Source organism: Podarcis bocagei (assembly GCF_964188305.1).
Source record: "Podarcis bocagei genome assembly, chromosome: 10".
In the NCBI taxonomy this organism is placed as follows: Eukaryota; Metazoa; Chordata; class Lepidosauria; order Squamata; family Lacertidae; genus Podarcis; species Podarcis bocagei.
Genome location: NC_138135.1, coordinates 52688185 through 52711244, shown reverse-complemented (window position 1 = coordinate 52711244; position 23060 = coordinate 52688185). Strand labels below are relative to the sequence as shown.

Sequence of the window (23060 nt, the reverse complement as noted above, 5' to 3'; positions counted from 1 at the left end):
CCTCCAGGGCCCCCCTCACCCCCTCCCAATTCCTCCCCCCTGGGAGGTGAAGGGCTAAAACCCCGAAACGAATCTTCCTCATCTTCTGACGTCTCGAACAATTCTCTCCATCGATCGTCGTCCTGGCCAGCTGAATCCTCCTCCTCTTCAGAATCTGGGAACCCCTCCAACTCCTCTTCCTCGTCGGTGGTGGCAAAGTATTCCCTTCGGAACCTCGCTACAGGCTGAGGTTTACGTGGGAACCTCTGATGAAAAGTCTCTATTAAAACATCGTCATTGACATCCTCTGCCCTAACCCAGGTGTTTTCCGACTCCGGTTCCCCTTCCCACATTACCAAATACTCTACTTGATCTCCCTTCCACCTGGAATCGAGGATCTCCGCTACATGGTAGCTGTGTTCCTTCTCCTCCATTGCTGGTCCCCTAGTGACCCTCCCCTCACTGTCTCCTCTATACGGTGACAGCAACGACCTGTGAAAAACTGGGTGCAGCTTCATGTGGTTCGGTAACCGGAGCCTGAAAGCCACTGGATTGACCTGCTGTATGACTTCAAACGGACCCAGCCTTTTGGGTCTTAATTTCTTACAACCTCCTTTGAATGGCAACCCTTGGGTTGACAGCCACACCTGGTCCCCCACCCTGATGCTTTCACCTTCCCTTCTGTTTTTGTCTGCTTGCCTCTTATATTCCTCCTTAGCCCTGTTTAAGTTGAGTTGGAGCTGGCGATGGATCGCTTCCATTTCTTCCACGAACTGTTCCGCAGCTGGAACGCTCCAGTTCTCCCCCTCCCCCCCTGGGAAGGCTCTGGGATGGCACCCGTGATTAGCCAAAAAGGGGCTCATCCCCGTGGACACGTTCTCTGCATTGTTGTAGGCAAATTCTGCCAACGCCAGCTTCTCCACCCAATCATTCTCTCTGTCATTAACATAACACCTCAAATATTGTTGGAGAACCCCATTTGCTCTTTCCGCCTGCCCGTTGGTTTCAGGATGACGGGCCGTCGAGAAATTAACCTCTACATGCAGTAAGCTCATGAGCTTCCTCCAGAACCTGGAAGTAAATTGTTTCCCTCGGTCTGAAACCACCCTCAAGGGGGCGCCATGCAACCTAAACACATTCTCTACAAACAATTTGGCGGTTTCTTCTGCTGTAACCGCATGTGAGCAGGCTATGAAGTGGGCCATTTTAGTTAACAGGTCTACTACAACCATGATGGCTGTTTTCCCTCTAGACCTTGGCAGATCAGTCATGAAATCTATTGCCACTGCTTCCCACGGTCTCTCAGGTGTGGGCAGTGGTTCTAATAAACCAGCCGGCGCCTGCCTCTCCCCCTTGGCTCTTTGGCATTGTTCACACCCTCTCACATACTCCCGCACATCTTCCCTGACCTTGGGCCACCAAAATTCCCTGGTAACCAGCCACATGGTTTTGTGTTGCCCAAAGTGCCCTGCTGTGGGGCTATCGTGCAGCTGCTTGAGTACTTTCTCCCTCAATTCCCCTTCAGGTATATATAACGCTCCCTTATAATACAATGCCCCATTTCTCTCCTCAAAACCACCGGGTTTGTCTTCCTCCCCTCTGAGATCCCTGAGTTTCCCCTGGGCATATGCATCCTGCACCGTACCCTCTACCAATTCCCTTTGCCCCACCAAAGTCGCCCCACACATCCAGCGGTCCTCTGGAATGATATGGGTTTCTTCGGGTGCTCCCTCCCCCTCCAAATATTCAGGTTTGCGTGAGAGAGCGTCCGCCCTAACATTCTCTGGGCCTGGCACATAACAAATCTCAAAGTTAAATTTGGAGAACTCTTGGGCCCATCTCAACTGCCTTTGGTTGAGCACTCGCGCCGTTCTCCAGTACTCTAGATTTTTATGGTCCGTGCACACTTGCACTTTATGTTGTGCACCAACTAGCAGATGCCTCCATCTCCGGAACGCCTCATGAATAGCAAGCAGTTCTCGGTCGTACACCGTGTAGTTCCTCTCGGATTTGTTCAGCTTCCGCGAGAAGAAGGCACACGGACGCCACTCCGACTCCTCCTTCCCCGGCTGCAGAAGAAGCACCGCCCCTATGGCTCTGTCAGATGCGTCTGTTTCAACCCTTAGCTTCTTTCGTAAATCCACATGCAGAAGTTGTTCTTCAGAGGCGAAGGCCCTTTTCAGTTCCTCAAACGCTCGCTCCGCCTCCGCCGTCCATACAAACTTCTTCTTACTGCTGAGACAGTCAGTGATGGGCGCCGTCAGATGGGCGAAGTTGCGGATGAACTTACGATAAAAGTTTCCAAACCCTAGGAACCTCTGCACATCCTTCTTGGTTTTGGGTGTTTTCCATTCCAGCACTGCCTGTACCTTGCCGGGATCCATGGCCAATCCCTTGTCTGACAGGCGGTACCCCAGGAATTCCACCTCCTTGGTATGGAACCGACACTTCTCCAGTTTGACCCACAGCCTGTTGGCTTGCAGTCTGCTCAACACTTCTCTGACGTCTCTCACATGTTGCTCCTCATTCTCAGAATACACCAACACATCATCTAGAAAGGCAACGCAATTCTTGTAGAGCAAAGGGCCCAGCACGTGGTTCATAAAAGATTGAAAACACGCGGAGCCTGCTTGTAATCCAAATGGCATAACGAGGTATTCAAACGCCCCCAAAGGGGTAAACATGGTGGTTTTCCATTCATCCCCTTTCCTTATGCGTATCAGGTTGTACGCCCCCCTTAGATCCAGCTTTGTGAAAATCTTTCCCTTCCTCACCATGGTCAAAATATCATCAATTCTGGGCATAGGGAACGCCACCGGTTCAGTCACTGCATTCAGCCGCCTAAAATCACATACAAGTCTCGGCTTGTCCGCATTTTTTTTGTCCACAAAGAACACTGGGCTCCCCCCTGCTGCTTTGGACTCTCTGATGAAGCCTCTCTTCAGGTTCTTGTCAATGAACCCTCGCAACTCCTGCATTTCCCTGTCTGACATGGCATACAACTTGCCCACGGGAAGCTGTGCTCCAGGGAGTAAATTGATCTGACAATCAAAGGGTCTATGAGGTGGTAGTTGGTCAGCTTCCTTCTCGCTGAACACGTCGCTGAGATCTGCATACTGTGGTGGTACCTTCACCTTCCCCATTACTTCAGTCCCTGCTAGGGTGGCTTGGGCCCCTACTGAACCCTTCTCCCCTTTGCAGTGTTCTAGGCAATGTGCTGAACCAAAGGACACCACTCTTTGATGCCAGCCAACCAGCGGATCATGTAGAGCTAGCCAGCTCATTCCCAAAATAATGGGAGCGCCTCCCAGGGTGGCCACATTAAACGCTATCAGTTCTGTGTGCCTTGCCACCCTCATTATCATTGGGACAGTCTGCAAGCGGACTCCTCCTCCCAACAACTCCCTGCCATCAATCGTGGTCACCTGCAGGGGGTTGCTTAAAGGGATGGTCTGTATCTGGTGTTCAGCAGCAAACTCCTTGCTCATAAAATTGCAGGAGCTGCCTGAGTCCAATAGCGCCTTAATTTTTAGGGGATGCCCATTCTGCAGCTCTAGCGACACTTCAATCACTAGAGCAGGTCGAGGAGCTTCTGGCACGGGCACTTTCACTGCTCTTTGGCCTGGCTGCAGTGCCCCAATTGTGGCAACCAGGCGTTGGCTTTTACCTGCTCCGCTCCCCCTTCTTCTCCCCCCTCAACAGCTCCCACCATCCCTTGCCATTCCTTCCTCTGGGGGCAGACTCTGGCAAAGTGGCCTGGCTGTTGGCAGAGATAGCATTTCCGGGGGCCCTTTCCCTCCTTCTTAGCTCCCTCGCTGGTTTTTGAAAATGCGCGCGCGCGCGCTGTTCCGATTTCCATCGGCTCTGCCGGCGGGAAAGCTGGCTCAGGAATGTCTGGAATGCGGAACTCCTTCCAACGTTCCCCTCTCCCTTCCCGCCTCTCCAAGGCTCTTGCCTCCTGCCGCGCTCCTATGGTCAGCGCAGATTTGGTCAGCTGATCCATAGACTCCGCCCTGGGGCTCCGTGCCAGCTCGTCTTTCACCCCCGAAGAAAGACCTTCTTCAAATAGCATTTGAACGGGTGCCGCCGATAAATCCCAACTCAGTCTGTGAATCAGCATGGTAAACTCAGTCCAATATTCACGGACAGATCGACTCCCCTGCTTACAAGCCATTAGCTGTCTGCGCACCACCCCTTCCTCAATATCGCTGGAAAACATGATATCCATTGCACGAAAGAACTTCATTGTGTCCTTTAGTATGTCATTGTGCGTTGCCATTAGGGGTCGAACCCAGTCTCTAGCCCCTTTCTCAAGATGCCCAATTACAAAAGCAACTCGCGATTCCTCATCAGGGAACTCATCGAACTGCACATTAAGGGCATATTGCATCTCTGTCCTAAAAGCATGGTAGTCCTTGGGGTCCCCCCCAAATTTCTGCACCAATCCTGGTACCTTTCTGGGGAATTGAGTGGCTCTCCCCTTCTTGTCTGCATCCTGAGCCCTTCTCTCCTCCAGCCTCGCCGTCTGCAGGGCCAGTTGAACCTCCAACGCTCGGTATCTATCTTCCAAGCTTGGACCAGCTCCAGCCCCTGCTCCTCCGGTTCCGGTTGGTTCGCTCATGATGCCTTCTCTTGCACAGGCAGCGTACAAAGACTGTCGGACTGCTGTGAGGGTTTGATTAGCTGCTTGTGCGTGAAAACGTGCTCCCTCAGAGTTTGTGCGCCCCCACAAACCTCCGTGTGTGACGGAGCTCCTCAGACATGTCTGCTCTAGTCACTAGTAGAGTCCGACAGTGGCTGTCTGCGGAAGCGTTTCCAGCAAAGAAGTTCCTTAACGGAAACGCGTCTCCTGGACTCACGGCGTGACAGTTTCCTGCGAGGTATGGGTCTCCCTATGGGAGACTCCGATACCTCACCACTGTTCTCGCTGGAAGCCTCCCTGAGCCCTCCCTCCTGCTCGCATTCCCTCAGAGACCCACTCCTCCCCCTGCTGGTCCCTGCTTCAGCAGTTGAGTCTCTTTCATCCTGCCTGAGTCCCTCCACCACCTGATGCTCTGATGGCAGTTCCCTGACACCTACGTTGACTTGTTTTGCAAACAAACATGGTAAAATGCATCATTGGATCATAGTAATAGAATTAACCAATCATAAAAGATATTGAAGCTTCTTTATGTATGTTTTCTGATTGTTTGGCTGTTTTATTCCATTCCATTCAACAAATGCCCAGGAGAACCCACTCTGCAAAATTCACAAAGTCAGAGAAGCTTCTTTGAGGTCGTTTCAGTCAGGTATAATGTATATAAACCCAGGAATCAATCTATATGTTTCATTTCTATATCATTGTTTTCATTTTATATCTATTATGACATGGTTTTGTTGATATTTATCTTAAACTTTCATTAACTCAATCAAAAAGAAGTCCATGAAAAGGTGCATCAGCTTATGAGGCCAAGGACATCTTGTTTTCTATCCCTCACAGCAAACTAGTACTCTCTTATTAATATTCAGTGTTCCAGCAAACATCTTAATGCAAAATCTGTTTCAGAGGCAAAGGGGTCACTACCGTATGCTGTAGCTTGAGAAAAATTAGTGCTTAAGCCAACTTACTCCAGAGTAGTCTTAAAAACATCCTTGAGATGTCTCAAAGGCAAGTTTACAGCCTAAGACACATATATTTCCATAGCTGAAATAGATGTACATGTGACCAATGTGATCTCTATAGTTATTCATTCCCACTTTACATTATCCTTGTAAATATTCATTTGCGGGAACTGTGTCCTCCCTCCCCCCCTTCATTCATTCATACTCACACACAAGCTTGTGCAACTATTGCAACAACATAGATGGAAAGTTTGGTGGAAGAGTCCCATGCAAACTGCATGCTCCCTCTCATTGGGGGCCAATGAGATGAGAAAGATCCATCCAATCAACTCTGTCCACATGGTTCATAAATACATAGTGGACTATATTGCACCATGAGCAAACAGTTTTTATGCATGCCAGTTAGGTGAAAAGCACCCAAGTTGTTAGCACTTTGGGTTCATTGTGCGAAGCCAAGAAAATAGAGACTGGGGAGATTTGTATGGGTAAATAATTGCATAAGGCCAGTACTGGTTGAGATTTGCCCAATTTATATACAGTGGTGCCCCGCAAGACGAATGCCTCGCAAGACGAAAGGGTTTTCCGTTTTTGAGCTGCTTCGCAAGACGAATTTCCCTATGGGCTTGCTTCACAAGACGAAAACGTCTTGCGAGTGTTCCTATTTTTTCCACTCCCCCCCCTTTTTCTAAACCGCTAATCCGCTAATAGCCTTTTAGCCACTAATCTGCTAAGCCTTTAATAGCCACTAATCCGCTAATAGCGCTAATCTGCTAATAGGGTTGCTTCGCAAGACGAAAAAACCACTAGACAAAGAGACTCGCGGAACGGATTATTTTCGTCTTGCGAGGCACCACTGTAAATTACTTTTATTTAATTTTAATATGCCACATCTTTCAAGCAGTATAACCTTGATGGCATCCATGACTAGATAAACTTAATGTCTCCAGTGGGGCAATGGGTCAGCACATCTGGCTGTTAACCAGAAGGTTGGTGGTTTGAGCCCACCCAGGGATAGCTGTAGGCAGGATTCCTGCATTGCAGGGGGCTGGACTAGATGGCCCTTGGGACCCCTTCCAAATCTATAAATTCTGGGGAAGCTGTCTCGCCTCAACTCCAAGGGGTGGGAATGGTAAGAGAAAGAGACAACAACAAGAATCAGAATAAAAGTAAAGTCTTTGAATTGCTGTACTTGCTTGGCTCTCCTCCAAGGAGAAGAAATTATAAATTAGATCACTTTACAAGATGCATAGCAAATTTAGAAAAGCTAAAACGCATCTGCAATTACAGGTGTATAAAGAAAAAATGAATGCTGAGCATCCATTTTTTTTCCTGAAAATAAAAAGAGAAATGCAGGCTAAGTCTTCAGACTCAGCAAAAATAAGAGAAATAGAAACGTCCAAACTTTAAAATTCACTTTGCTGGAATTGCATTTGTTTTTTTAAAAAAAATGCACACAGTGATACAGGTTTACGAACTTAATCAATTCTGGAAGTCCGTTCTTAAACCGAGGCGCGCTTTCCCTAATGAGGCCTCCAGCCGCCGGTGCCCTTCCACCTTTCGGCTTCCGTTCTTAGACCGAGGTAAAGTTTGCAAACTGGGACACTACTTCTGGTTTTGTGGAGTTCTTAAACCGAATAGTTCGTAAACAGGACTGTTATTAAACCGAGGTACCACTGTATGTGTAGTCCTGAACTGTTCATATTACCAGCCTCAAAATTGGAATTTTAGATTTTTATTCTGTCAAGAGCCCTTTCGGGTAGATGTCTACATCCTGTTGAAAGAAGGCTTTTTCTGTTTAAAAATAGCAGGTGTCAATTTCTCTTTTTAAAAGTGTATGCTCTGACTTTTCTGTGTTAATGGTCACAGTGACACACTCTGGTTGAATGTAGAATAACATCCCTCCACAGAGTCCCCCAGTGACTTAGGTAGTCAGCTTTTGATACATGATCTTATTGATTCAGAAGTTCAAGCCAACATCATTGCCTGGATTTTTCCTTAAATTACAGCTTCTTTGCAAGGCCTCCCTTTGCCTCTTGTACTAAAAGAAAAATTTAAAAACCCTATAACTGGAACTCCTAAGAAAACAAATGATACACATAGACTATGCGCTATATAGAAGCAAATTAAAACTCTTCTTAATTCACCGTGTGACCCATGTTCTCCAACTTTACATAGCAACATTCAGCATGCACATACAACATTGTTCCATTTTCTTCCCAACGCCACTATGATATCAGCCCTCTTTTAAATGAACAGTCTGATAAGCTTCAGAAATGTTCTGCATTGTGATTTAAAAATCTAATTCTGTATGTAATCTTTTTCATATACAAGGGATGGGGGAAAGCATTTATCTCAGAATATTTTACCTTTATACAATAGACTATAAACTGCACAAAATAAATGTTGCTTTTTGGAATCCTACATTAGAAGTGTCTTTGAATATATTAATGCAAAAATGAATCAAAAGACAGCTGTCTCCTTATTCTTGGAAGGAACATTTAGATTTATTAAAAATCCTTAAAATCAGTGGGTGATTAGCTAACTAAGTCATACTCAGAATGGACTCATGAAAGTCGTTGATTTGTTACTTAGGTTCAATAGGTTTACTCTGAGTATGACTATACCACCCATTCCCACCCACCCCCAAAAAAGTTCAACATTTAACAAGGATAAAGGGTATATAACCTGTTAACAAATCTTTTTGCAAGGGCTTCTATATTTTTCCTGCAGACATTTTTTATGGGGGGGGGAATGCAGTATGTTATCCCCATTCCCCACTTCTTCACACTCTTAGTTTCATATTTTCTCCCTAGTCTTATCTTCTCCTCTAACCATCAGCGAGAACAAGAGCTTAGCCTGGCATGTCTTCCCAAATAAACCAATCTCAGCCAGCCCAGATGAATCTGTTTATTATTCAGGGCTCCCCACGCCTGGCAAAATAAGCCATCTGCCATCAGCTTTCCTGCTGACCATTAATTAAGGGTCTATCCATCAAAAGAGGGGGCAGAAAAGTGACGGGAGAGAGACAAAAGTGGAAGGAGGGAGGGGGAGACTCAGCGAGGCTTAACAGAGCAGGCAGGCAGGAGCCTCGCTCAGCAAATGGACCAAGTCGCATCTCGAGCCCAGAGGAGCATCGCCTGCCATCCCGTTAATGCAAAAAAGTTCTATCAAATGCATTTGCCAGCAAGTTCAGGAATTATTCAGGTGGCCTGGGCTGACCCTGCCCGCAGAGCCAGCCCAGGAGCCAAAGCGAGAATGAGGAAGGATGGATGCATGCATAGGAGCCAACTCCTAGGGACAGAGCTCCCTTTGGGGTCCCTCCCGCCAACAATAAAATATTGGAGGGGGGCCTGCCCCCCCCAAAAAAGTTGATGGGAATTGCCATTCAAATAGTGTGTGTGTGCCATATCCTGTGATAGATTATGTGGGGCGGCGCTTCTCTCCCCCACCCAATATTTTATTCAAGTTGGCACCCCTGGATGGATGGATGGATGGAGGTCCCATACCTTGGAAGAAGAAAGCTTTGCTCCCGTTGTGCAGCCCTTGCACTTGCACCACTCCGGCCACCGACTCCCCCAGCTGTAACTCGCCCAGCACGTCGATCTGCAGCGAGGGGTCCACGCCAAAGCCGACCGCTGGATCCAGGCGGGGGAAAAGAAAAGAGAAATTACTACCGACGCCCTTAACTTTTCCTCTCCACCTCCCCCCCCCCAACCCTCCACCTTCTTCTCCCACCCCGATCCTGCTGCCACTCCCGTTCTGGAAGGCGCAGGTATCTCCTCCTCGGCTCAGCCGCACCAGCCAGTCCTATTTACATGACCTACTTTCGCAGCATCCCTTTCGCAAAGTTCTCCGCTCGTTTTCCTGCCCGGATCCTCCGTCTTCCCTCTTCCCCACCTCCCTATACTGAGCCGATTCCCCATCGGGGTGGGGAAGGGGGAGGTTGAGAGACACACCCCGAGACGCCCCCCCCCTCCCCTATGCCTCAAGGAGAGGCTGGAACGCCCCGCTCGAGTCTCACCTGAGCTCAGGCAGAAGAGGAAGAAGCCCAGGGCGCTCCAGCAGCAGCCCGGGGACTCCATCGCGCGCGAGGAGGAGGAGGACGGCGCCCAGAATCACTCCATAGTCCTCGAGGCAGAAGCCGGGTCTGAAGGAAGCCAAGCAGCCGAACGCCCCAGTCTTCTTCCACACACACACACCCCTCGGCGTCCTTCTTCTTCTTCCCTCCCTCAGCAAAAAGCCAGAATCCACCGGGCGAAGGAGGAGGAGGAGGCGGCGCCGCGAGTCGAGTCCTCCCCAGCCCGCAGCACCATCTCCGAGGCGCCTCAGCCGCCGCCGCCGCCGCCCGGAGGCGCGAAAAGGGCGCGGAACGGCGCCAAAGCGGGAAGCCGCGAGAAGCGCCTCAGCCCCAGAACCTGTTGGAGGGAACCCGGCGGAGAGAGACAATGGAGGGCGCGAGGCGACCCGGCGGAGGGGAAGCGGGCAGCCTTGTGTCGCTCGCTCGCTCGCTCCCTCACACGACGCGCGCGCACAGACTCTTTCTTTCTCCTCAGGGCTCCTCGGTCGCCAAGCCCCCGCCGCCGGCGCTCACTGCCACCGGCTCCTCCTCGCAGGCAGCCTCAAAAGAGCGAGAGAAGGCGGCGGGTTTGAGGACGGCGACGGCGACGTGGGGGAGGCGGCGGGCGGCGGCCAATGAGGACGCGCCGGCGGGCGGCGGGAAGGAGGCGCCTTCGAACGCCTCCCCGCCTCAGGCTCCTCGACGGCACAGGAGCTAAAGGCTGGAGACCGGGCGGGACGCGACGGCGATTCTGCCTGGTGGGGTGTCTCTGCGGCTGCTCCTCCTCAGGCTTCGTTTCTCTACAGCAAGAGGAAGCTTAAGCCTGGCAGATAGAAGAGCTGTTGCTCGCGGACGAAGAATACGCCATTCGGACGAGCGGAACCCTGCCAGCCGCAGTCTGCCCTCAGCCAGGCTCCGCCGCCGCCGGCTGCCTTCTGACTTAGAGGAGCCAGTGCGGCGGGCTGTGGAGAGCAGCAGGGAGGAGCGCGGGGGCAGCCCTGGAATCAGGGGGCGCCGCCTGCCGTTGGCTCTGGCGCCCCCTGCTGGTGGTCTCCCTGCTTTCCGCCCTACCAATCCCAATGGGCGCCTGCCGTCGCTGCGCTTAACTTGCCCCCACCCCTCCGCGCGCACCTGGATGGAAATCCGTCGGGAGTCTAAATGCATAGGAGAAGCTGCCTGAGGTTGATTCAGAAGGGGCGGGGGAGCACTCTGCCCATGGTCAGAAGCACGGAGGTGCTTCCAAGAGTTCAGGGGCTCAGCGCTGGGGAACGAAGGCTGGCTGAAATTAAGCCCATCCAATAGCTAATGGCAAATCCACAGCCGCGGTTTAGATTCTCTTGCAGAGATCGGGGGTGGCCATTTCCTGGCTTTTCTTCCCCAGAACGCCTGGGGGCGACCTGAAACTTGCAGACCACCTGAAAGAGACTCTTTTCTGCATGTCTCCTCCAGGTCCCACACTCCATCTTTAAAGCCTTCTCAGATTATAAAAGGATGCTTTGAACAGCAGCCTCCGCTGCCCTTGCGGGGTCTTTTTTGCCATCCAGCCTGGTGAAGATTTCCGGGGAACTCGAATCTTGGGTTGGGGTATTGTTTAGCCAGGTTGTTGCTGCGGTGGGTGTTGTTTTTATATATATATATATATTGTATCTTATGATTTATGTGGAAATTGTTCGATTTAGTTCTGTACTTTTTGATGTTTTATTGTTTATGACTACTTTTCTTACATTTGTGGTTATGTAATTTTTTATATGTTGAAAGCCGCCTTGAGCATGGTGTTAACTTCGGAAAGGCGGCATACAAATAAAATGATTGAATGCTCTGTGACATTTTGGTTGGCCTAATAAAGGTATTGCTAATATGGATTTTTTTGAATTTATGTTTTCTTATGGGCCAACATGGCTGCCTTTAACTTTTCGTATACTTTCGTGACTTGGGAGCTTTGAAGTAATCATAAAAGTAGAAAGATTCTCGTGGGAAGCGGCTTCATACTGCGTCACATCGTTGGTCCCTCTGGCTCTGTATTAGGGGCAGGCAGTTCGCCAAAATTTCAGACAGAAGAAGTTGGCAGTCCGACCGGGAGGTACCAAGATATTGTACCTGAGACCTTCTGCATGCCAAGCATGTACCCTACTTTCCTTCCTTGTGAAACCTCCAAGCATGCGCAGTAACAGGTTCACACGTGCATGCTGTATTGTATTGCTGTGCATATGCCATCTTGGTATGCTTCTGGATAGAAATCGCGCTCCCACTCCCCACGCCCACGTACAGAATAAAGCCTGGAAACAGCTCGTGCGGGATCCCGAAAGAAGATGAACACGTGTATAAGAAGCCGACGTGTTTGGGATTCGGAAAAGAAGGAGTAATCTGCAGGCAAGGGTCAGCCACCGCGCGATAATGATACAATTCCCCCTGCACAACCTGAGCGAAAGCGGAATCGACTCCTTGCACTTGTGAAAGAGACCTCCGTGTGATCCAGCCTAGACCCAATGGTTCTTGCATGTAACCGAAGAATTCCCCAAATGGGAGGGGGCGATCCTTTGGGTATGCTTGTTCCGACGCGCCCGAGTCCCAGCTTTGCGCGTCCACTGACATCTCACCATTCCTAGGAAATATTGAACGGTGAACAGGAGGTGGTAGCAGGAGAAGGGAGAAACCAGCGAAGAGCGAGCCCCGGTTTCTCACGCGCTGCGATGTCGAAAGACCCTGCTAGCCCCCGTCTCCAGGAGACTGCGTAAAAGAGCCGGACCCTTCTCCCTCCTCCCTGCCCCCTGCTTGCGGGATGCGGGGTAATTCCCAAGCCGCGAGGGCGAGGCACCAGCCTGCGCTTTTGGGCATCGTCTCTGATCAGGAGATCAGCATTTGGAGAGCTCCTGAAAGCAGCTCTGCAAGAGAATAGGCGAGACCTTCGGAGGTCATCCAATGGAGAAGGAGCAGCGCTCGCTCAAAGGGACACACCGGCCATTGTTTTGTTTCAAACCTCAGTTCCAGTATGTGCAAGCAGAGCACGTGTGGTTAGAGTGCCCTTGGGAGAGCAGAGTTCAAATCCCCCACTTGGCTGGGCGACCTTGGGGCAGTCACCGCCTCTCTCAGCCTAACCTGCCACACAGGGTTGTTGTGGGGATTGAATGAGAAAGGGGAGAACCATGTATGCCACCTTCGGCTCCTTGGAGAAAAAAGGTGTGATAGAAATGCAATAAAATAGCTCAGCCGGTTAGAGCACGGTGCTGATAGTGCCAAGGTTGCAGGTCTGATATGGGACAGCTGCATATTCCTTCATTGCAGGGGGTTGGACTAGATGAATCCTGAAGGTCCCTTCCAACTCTACAGTTCTGTGGTTCTATGTTTGAAAGTGAGCCTGATGAACCTCGACTCAAGTTATGACCTGCACAAGGAGTTTTGTCCAAGAGCAAAACTTTCAGCTCACACAGCATAATTTGTGGCAGGGTTAACCTAAGCTGGATGCGGGTGGCGCTGTGGGTTAAACCACAGAACCTAGGACTTGCCGATCAGAAGTTCGGCAGTTCAAATCGCCGCGACAGGATGAGCTCCCGTTGCTCGGTCCCTGCTCCTGCCAACCTAGCAGTTCAAAAGCACATCAAAGTGCAAGTAGATAAATAGGTACCGCTCCAGCGGGAAGGTAAACGGTGTTTCCATGCACTGCTCTGGTCGCCAGAAGCGGCTTAGTCATGCTGGTCACATGACCCGGAAGCTGTACGCCGGATCCCTTAGCCAATAAAGTGAGATGAGCGCCGCAATCCCAGAGTCGGTCATGACTGGACCTAATGGTCAGGGGTCCTTAACCTAAGCTCAGTCCTGGTCGGAGTTTTCATTTTGAGAGAGGGAGAGAATGCTAAGGTTCAATTATAGAATATGCAAAGGGAACAATAGTATTTCTGAACATGTGCAGCGTATGCCACTACTATGAGCCTGGCTTCTATTGAGAGACAAAGGATTAAATCCCCACTCCTATCCATGCTTTTTAGTGACTCAAAACCAAGCATACCAGTCTAGTTTGACCCAGAGACAACTCTGAGCCCAGGAACCACTCTTTATCAAATTAGCTACTGGCAGAAACTCCTCATACAACACAGATGATTTCCTAGTTTCAAGAAATCAACTGGAGAGCCCTTTGCTGAGTGTTGATTATCAGAGTCCTGCCATCGCTTCCCATCACTCAGAATCATCCCTTGCTAAGATAAATACTCATTCAGCCTTCTGTTGGATAGCACTCCATGCTCTGCCACTTAATTCGTTTCACCTGTTGTGAATTGGTGTCATAATATTTAAGTATGAGATGACTGCCACTGGAACATATAATCTGCTGGAGGTTCTGGTAGAACCTGAAGCTGAGCAAATTAAACATGCACACAGACAACATGGAGTCTAAAAGACACTTTAGCTGCAAATGCACCAAACATTTTGTGTTCTTGTAAACTCTCCTCCAGGTTGCTGCAAGATTAGATTCTTTCCAGATTTATCAGGAAGCAACTCCTAAGTGATAACTTTCAGCTGTGGAGAAAGGGGCCATTTACAGAGCTGATATATACATTTGTAAGCACTTTTATTACTCTTGTCACTTGGATTGGTGTAGGCATTACAGTATCAGGCTGGGACCTGGGAAACCAGGGTTCAAAACCTCACTTGGCCATGGAGCTCAATGGGTGACCTTGAACCAGTCACTGCTTCTCAGCCTAACCTACCTGAAAGGGTTGTTGTGGGGATTAAATGAGGTGAGCAAAAACCACGTTCACCATCTTGAGCTCCTAGGAGAAAAACATAGGGTATAAATACAAGAAATAAATAAAATGTTTGATGCCGCATATTGTCGATCAAAGCACACATCAGGACTCAAAGTTTCCAAGGTTCTGTTACTTAAAAAGGGGGGGGAAATAGCAGTATTTTGTTGATGGGGTAGATTCACATAACCACCTGTTTGCAGGGTTACTATTCACTGCCCAAACTGGCTCCCTGCACACATGGAGCGCACAAGTCTCTGGCAATGCTGCCAGCTGCACACAAGTGGCATACAGTGGTACCTCAGGTTACATACGCTTCAGTTTACAGACTCCACTAACCCAGATATAGTGCTTCAGAATAAGAACAGAAATCGTGCTCCAGCAGCCAGCAGCAGTGGGAGGCCCCATTTGCTAAAGTGGTGCTTCAGGTTAAGAACAGTTTCAGGTTAAGTACGGACCTCCGGAATGAATTAAGTACTTAACCCGAGGTACCACTGTATAGTGAACGGGGATTAACATACAAAGCAATTTCAGCCCTGCCTCCCAATCCATTAATTCATTTGATTTCTGCCCTGCCTTTAAAAGAATCCTCAAAGTAGCTTGCATAAAATAATACACTTTGGCAAAAATTTGACTCCTACCCTCTCCAGTACATGCTCTCATTGCAAATATTTTCTCCTCTTTAGGATTCTAGGTCTTTACACTGTCAGACATCAATGAGGGAGGAGTGGGGTGGTGCAGCTGGGCTTCAGGTGAGCTGCCTGGTTTCTAGTCTTTTCGCTACCCCAAAACAGAAGAAGGAGTCAGGTGTAGTAGCTGGGACTCAGGTGAGCAGCTGAGTGATAGCTGTTGGCTCTTCTGTGACTTGGATGTTCCCCAAGTTCAAGTGCATTTCCATCAAACACCATGAATCAACTCTCAACAGTTCCAAACTCATGAGATGCTTTTGAAATGCATATATCAATCTGTCAATAGATCTATGTGCGAATTGGTAGATGATAAATAGATGCATAGATACATAGAGATACATAAAGATATAGACAAATACAAATAGATACAGATTAGATTAGATTACCATGCAAGTCAACTGTCTATCAGGCAATTTAAAAGTAACTTCAGGCAATCCTTCAGCCTAACTTTGGGGCAAAATAATAATAATAATGTTAGAACATATACATGTGCCTACACAATGATAATGGTGGTGATAATAATAATAATAATAATAGGGTGGCGCTGTGGTCTAAACCACAGAGCCTAGGGCTTGCCAGTCGGAAGGTCGGCACTTCGAATCCCCGCAACGGGGTGAGCTCCCGTTGTTCAGTTCCAGCTCCTGCCCACCTAGCAATTCGAAACCATGTCAAGTGCAAGTAGATAAATAGGTACCACTCCGGCGGGAAGGTAAACGGCATTTCTGTGTGCTGCTCTGGTCTTCCAGAAGCGGCCTAGTCATGCTGGCCACATGACCCAGAAGCTGTCTGTGGACAAACGGCGGCTCCCTCGGCCTATAGAGCGAGATGAGCACGCAACCCCAGAGTCGTCCGCTACTGGACCTAATGGTCAGGGGTACCTTTACCTTTTACCTTTTCCTAATAATAATAATAATAATTCAATGCTGTCCTTCAGTTTAACGGAGCATCTTATAAACATTCATGATCAAACCAGAATCAAATACAGTGGTACCTCGGGTTACATACGCTTCAGGTTACATACGCTTCAGGTTACAGACTCTGCTAACCCAGAAATAGTGCTTCAGGTTAAGAACTTTGCTTCAGGATGAGAACAGAAATCATGCTCCGGTGGCACGGCGGCAGCAGGAGGCCCCATTAGCTAAAGTGGTGCTTCAAGTTAAGAACAGTTTCAGGTTAAGAACGGACCTCCGGAACAAATTACGGTAAGTACTTAACCCGAGGTACCACTGTAACATCAAACATAAACATAACACAGCAGAGCAATCAAAACCTGAGTTGAGCAGCATAAATCAGTAGCACTAATACAGATGGTTGCATCAGTTTTGATGGTGTGCAGGAACATTTGTACTAACAGAAATCCTGGCACCAAACTTCAGCATCAGGAAATCCTTCCAAGGGAGGTAACTGCACATATGGGGCACCACAACTGAGAAGGTACACTCCCCGGTTATCTTTCCCGTTTGGAAAGGCAGAGGGACTCAGAGAAGGACCTTTGATGATAACTTATGGGAGGAATATGGAGGGTGTGGCTCTCTAAATATTATTGAACACCAGCTTCCGTCACCCCTGAACATTTGCCATGCTAACTGGGGATTATGGGAGTTTGAGTCCATCAACCTTTGGAGGCCCACAGAGTACCTAAGCCTAAATTAGTATTTGGTTAGTCAGGCTCATGATGGAGAAGCTAGTACTTTGCATTGTTGCTCTAACGGTTAGCTTTCATTGTATCTGTAGGCAGCTCCATGAACTCTTGTATTGATCTGGGTGGAAATAAGTGAGAATGACAAGACCCATCAAAGCAGGCTGATACATCCTCTTGCAAGATACAGCAGTTCCTCTTATCTGCCGAGGCAAATATGTTAAATTGACATGAGCGGTAGAACAGAAGCTTCTTCCATCAATAGATGAATTCAGGGTGTACCTGGTGTTTGAAAAGCATGTAAATTTTATTTCTACCTTTGAAATCAAAAGCAAGTGTAAGGGTTTCTTACCAGCCTGTCTCCATTTCTATTCAATACATATACTAATACTATACTAGAGCAATTGATAAAATGGGGCATAGTAAGTGGGACAGATCTTATGGGGGAATCTGACAATCCATAATATTTAATATATTTATTTTTACATACCCCACACTTATTTGACTTGGAGTCAGGTTTTCAAGGCAGTTGACACTTTAAGAAAACAAAGTATTGTTATGGCACCATTAAAGCCCAACCTCCAAGTGACCATTAAGGAGTGTGTTTGTACATCACATGTAAGAATTTCATGCACACATTGAAAGTGGTACTTAGACACTCGAGTCTAGTCTACTAAAAGTCTCTGGTGTAAGCTACACACCATGCATAACATACCTGAAACCATAGCACAATCCAAGCATGTTTACTCAAAGGCAAGTCCCACTATTTTCAGGGGAATTTACTCTCAGGGTTGTATGCATAGGATTGCTGCCTAGATCTCAATCTGAGCCAATGTAAAAAGGTTTGCACTCTTAAGCATACTTAACTGTTCAAGATTTACCCAATATTTGAAAGTGCTTTTCATTAAAAATCAGTAGGAGGGATTGGCAGGAAGACTGTGTGTTGTTAAAATATAAGAAATGGCCAGTGTACTAACTAGAGGGTCAAAGCCCTATTTAGACACTGGTGATTGTAGCAATAAAATGAAGGTAAGAAAAATGCTCACTGCTTGGAGAAAAGTTTGTTGGAGCAAAGCTGGGAAGAAAGGAAATAAATTAAATAAATAAACAAGTTTTCTTGATAGAAAAACAAATGTCTGGATAAATCTTGGTGCAAAACAAGTTGCTTCCAAATGTGGAATTTTGATCTGGTATTTAGTTGCACAATTCCCCCTTGGCTGCTAAAGACAAACATGAAAGATTGACAATACTTCAAGGTCATCAGATTCCAGAATAAGAATATGAAAAGCACTCTTAAAACAAACCAATGATGACATCCATTGCATTAGGCAAAGACTGCATCTCTTTCTTCATCTTAACTCAGTCTATTTATTTTTAAAGAAAACCATGAATATTTCATTTGCTGTAGTTTTAGATATGCATTTCTTACCCAGAACCTGGATATTCCAAGTAACTTTAAGTAGTACAAACCACTGACCTACTTATAAAACAAAAAAACTGATGATGCTCTTTAGCTGTGTTGAAAATTTTGTGTACATCTTGCAAAGCTGATCCCATTGTTTTGATAGCACTGTCCTAAATGATATGTAAAACATAGACGGACGTGGTTTTCAAACAGAGTACAAGCCATGTTCCATTGTCACAGAGAAGCATGTTCTCCAGTTTTGTGCTGAACTAATGCTTTATGATGGTTAAGGGCATTTATTAGATCAAAGATTAGTCCAGGTACAATGACTCATGGGCACTTGTGGTTCTGGGCTTTGACAGCCTTTCCTGTCTTCAGGTAGATTCCTCCATGGCAGAATAATACCACGTATGGGGGGAGGGGGAGTGTAAATCTTTTGCAGTGCACACAAGTCCCAAATGACAATAAGGCGAGGCCACCAAGCCTATTTTCACCTGTTCCTAATGTCACACCTTCGAAGCAGCAAATCCCAGGAGCAGTTGTGTTTGTCTTGATAAACCTCAAAACATTTACCACCTGATCCTGAACAAAACTGCTTGGAACTAAGTCGTGCTGAGTTTAAATGCCTCTTCAGTCTTTAATGAGGACCTCTGTTTCTTCAGTCTCTCGCATTATCTAATGTATCTGAACCCCCATCAGCTCTCCTCCTCTGATACCTCACCCAGTGTTCCTTTTGCTGGACCTCTAATTTGCCAGCATTCCTCAACTCTTTAAACATTTCCCCTTCCTGTTTTCCGACTTGAACCATTTAATATTTAAAAGACTGCTTTTGTTTCCTTTCGCAATGCTTTCATATTGTGATACTAAGAATCAGTCCTGCTGAACACAGTGGGATGTATTTCTGAGTACACATGATATCATCATCATCCACAGTAATTTATTACATTCCCCATCCCATATGGTTTTCTGGTTCTCCACCCCAGCGGTCAGTCAGCATTCCATGCTTTCCAGCATGGCACTCACACCTGAACACTGGAAACAGAGGGACTGATCATAAAGCCCATTATCCTAGGCGGAAGGACCCAGCTGTCTGAGATGCTGGGAGCAGGGAATGGCATTGATGTGTCTGAGGATAGAGCTTGGGGTGGCATGTGGTCTGCTGTATCCTCCTTAAACTAACCCACTGTTCTTAGGTGTGCTGGAAGATGCTGTCCCATCACCAGTGTTAAAGGGAGATTCAGTGGGTGGCGCTGTGGTCTAAACCACTGAGCCTCTTGGGCTTGCCGATCAGAAGGTCGGCGGTTCGAATCCCCATGACGGGGTGAGCTCCCATTGCTCTGTCCCAACTCCTGCCCACTTAGCAGTTGAAAAACACACCAGTGCAAGTAGATAAATAGCTACCCCTGTGGCGGGAAAGTAAATGGCGTTTCTGTGCGCTCTGGTTTCTGTCACAGTGTTCTGCTGTGCCAGAAGCGGTTTACTCATGCTGGCCACATGACCCGGAAAACTGTGGACAAACACCGGCTCCCTCAGCCTGAAAGTGAGATGAATGCCACAACCCCATAGTCACCTTTGATTGGACTTAACTGTCCAAGGGTCTTTACCTTTTTACCTCAGCTTCCAAATGACTCCTATATATGTAATCAAGGTGTCCAACCCTCCTGGGGTTGTCCTATCAATGAATAGGCCAAGTATATAAATATAAATGCTTATGAATAAATAGATAAGTAAATAAAAATAATGTGGAATGACTTATTTCTATGGTTCAGCAACATTAAAGATAGTACAGAGAGTCTGGGAGAGGAGCTGAAGCTGTTGATAAAGCGGAATAAAACCTATTAGTGATGAAGCCATTTGAGATGTCAAAATTGTAGTACCTCACAAAGCCAGAGTGTATTAATTGGAAGTTCTTGTGCATCTAAAGAATGGAGCACAATGCATTGTCTGCCATTAGAACTGAAGATGTGCAATTTATCATTTAAATAGCTGTTCTGCTGGGTAAGTGGAAGGTGACCAGCTTTCTCTCAATCTTTTAAAGCATCTCTTAAGGTTAACTGAGGGAGCTAAAAGACCAAAGAGCCTTCATTTAGAAGCTAGAAAAATAGTGGGGGAATCGGGGTGGGGGTGGGGGAGCCATATAACTCCCAAAGTACACAAATAGAATAGACAGGGGGAAAACTGATGTGAATAAATTGCAAGTCAGCACAGAGGAGCTGATACTGTTATCTGTGAAGATAAATTGTGCCTCTCCAGCTTCTTAGAATGGTATGGTGGGTTAGGAAATTCTTACATAAAAGACAAAACCCAGGCATGTGTGTTTACTGAAAGACTAAAGGGCTTTCATTATATCATTCACATGATGCTGGATGGAAACTTTGCAAGAGATTTGCAGTGTCAAAAGAGGACCAAAGAAAGGTGTAAGGGATATCCGCAGCTCTAACAGAGGATCGCTGTTGTTAGGACCTGTTTTCCCACCCTTGCCATGTATATTAATTAATGGCCAACAAGAGGCAGTGTATAATGAGAAGGCAAAACTGCTGACGACCAAAGATGTTTAAATTAGACAGACCCTCAGAGGATTGTAAATACTCATGGCGGAGCTGGAGGGAAACTGGCAAGAGAGTGGCAAATTAAATTTAGTGTGGGCAAATTTTGTACAATAGGCTAAACTGAGTTTTAAAACCCAGTAAGCAACACTAATGAGCGGTGAGTTAATTACTGTAGAATCTTATTAATTCACATTGATGGATTCAGACACTGGCAGCTCACAAAAAGGAAAGGCAACAATACACAAAACAAGGGGGTTGTTTTTCAAGAAACAAGCAGCAGCATTAACTCAACCTATTTTGGGATATTTTTTTTAATGCCTGGGATTTCTCTAATTGTGCGCTGCGGATAATCAGTTGCTCCATCCTTCTACAAGAGCTTGTGCTATCCCATCACAGCTCGGTGCCTACAGGAGAAGCTGGCTGAAGCAGGAGCACTTACTGGTAGAGAAGTTATGTCTGATAAGGCAGGATCGCATCAGAGACAAAACTAGTAAGGCAAGGCCATGATTGGCAAAGCAGAGGCTGCCAGGACCCTGGACAGAGCACTATGGAAGATGCTGGCTAGGCCTAGAGACCCACAGGAGAGTCACCAGATAGGTTGCAGCATAGCTGTTGTCACCATGTTGGGTTCTATTTTGGGCTGACCAGACCGAAGGAATGTCTGCACAAGGAGACACTCTTCTGATAAGATGTTCATTTTATCAGTTTGCATTTGTGCTGCAGTGTGGCGGGAGAAAGGCACAAGCCCTTCAAAAAACAAACAAAAAAAACCCCCGTATTTTTCGCTCCGTGAGACGCACTTTCCCCATCCTAAAAAGTAAGGGGAAATGTTTGTGCATCTGATGGAGCGAATGCAGGCGGGAGGCTCTGCTCAGCGCTCCCTTTAAAGAGCCGTGTGGAGTGTCTGTGCGGCTCTTGGGGGCTTTTCCCCGAGGAGGGAGAAGGGCAGCCCATCAGTCCCTTCTCCCTCCTCAGGAAAAGCCCCCAAGAGCCTCTCACACACTTCGTGCGGCTCTTTAAAAGGAGCACGGCTCTTGTGGGCTTTTCCCGGAAGCCAGAACAGCAAGAGGGATCGCTGCGCAATTAGTTTCCAGATGGTATCACCGCCACTACCTATAAAGACCTAAATGGCTTAGGGTTCCTGAAGGGACCACTTGTTCTCCTATGAACCTGGTCACACTATCATCTGGGGGCCCTGATGGACATTCCATCCTCACTTGAATCTAGGTTAGCTATCAGCAGATGCTGCCACCTTTCTTTTGGTGCCCCTCCCGTGGTTACAGAATAATCTTCCAAGCCGGGTGCTTGGCTGGTGCCTTCCCCCATCTCCTTTTAAAGAACTCTTTCCCCAGAGATGCAGGGGCTAAACTCTCTCTATGCCTCTTTCTATTTCTATTTTTATTTATTTTATTTTACTCGCTTTGTGGTAGCCTTTTTTTATTATTATGTGAGAGCTACCTGGGGTGACTTTTAGGGTATAAAGGCTGAGAAACAGGATGAAAATTGGCCAGCAATCAGCCTGATGAAAGGCCCGCTGTTGGCATGAATATCACCCTGCGGTATGCAACTATTAAACATTTGTTACAAAATGACTGCCTAACATTCTGCTGATTCATACATAAATAGAATAAGGCCCCTCACTGGTTAAGGAAAGCGGGGATATTTTTCTTTATCCTAAACTCCATATTATAAATAACATTTCCCTTCCATGCTTGCTATTGAGGTACTAAGCTTTAGGTTTCCTTTTAAATTAAACTCAGCAAAGGCTGAGCTGTTTTACATATGCATAGGAGTACCAGATTCTGTATGGTGCAGGAATCCTCTTCATTTTATAGCTGTGTAGAATAAGTATACATCCAGTAGTGATGTATGGAAGTATGGAAGTGCGAGCTGGACCATAAAGAAGGCTGATCGCCGAAGAATTGATGCTTTTGAATTATGGTGCTGGAGGAGACTCTTGAGAGTCCCATGGACTGCAAGAAGATCAAACCTCTCCATTCTGAAGGAAATCAGCCCTGAGTGCTCACTGGAAGGACAGATCGTGAAGCTGAGGCTCCAATACTTTGGCCACTTCATGAAAAGAGAAGACTCCCTGGAAAAGACCCTGATGTTGGGAAAGATGGAGGGCAGAAGGAGAAGGGGACGACAGGACGAGATGGTTGGACAGTGTTCTTGAAGCTACCAGCATGAGTTTGACCAAACTGCGGGAGGCCGTGGAAGACAGGAGTGCCTGGCGTGCTCTGGTCCATGGGGTCATGAAGAGTCGGACACGACTAAACAACAACAGAATAAGTATTTCTGTGGTTGCAGCTTCTCCTATCACTTGGGTGCTAATTTTCAATGCAGTAAGAGGGGTGTAGAACCAGGGCTTACTTAACTATAGGGAAAGGGAAAGGAATCTGCCC

The 23060-nt window shown here is 47.3% G+C and overlaps 1 protein-coding gene across 2 annotated transcripts in view; it reads right to left on the bottom strand.

Moving 5' to 3' along the window:
- NELL2 (neural EGFL like 2) overlaps positions 1 to 10578 on the bottom strand; it is a 117540-nt gene extending 106962 nt beyond the window's left edge. The window contains exons 1-2 of one of the 2 annotated variants that reach the window (XM_081211552.1): positions 9602 to 10578; positions 9087 to 9215 (exon numbers count right to left, since the gene is read on the bottom strand). In XM_081211552.1, the coding sequence (XP_081067678.1) occupies positions 9087 to 9215; positions 9602 to 9662 (190 nt within the window). In that variant the 5' untranslated portion in view covers positions 9663 to 10578. The remainder of the gene's footprint in view (positions 1 to 9086; positions 9216 to 9601) is intronic. The other variant, XM_081211551.1, reaches the window with a different exon arrangement.
- Between the last annotated feature and the right edge of the window lie 12482 nt (positions 10579 to 23060).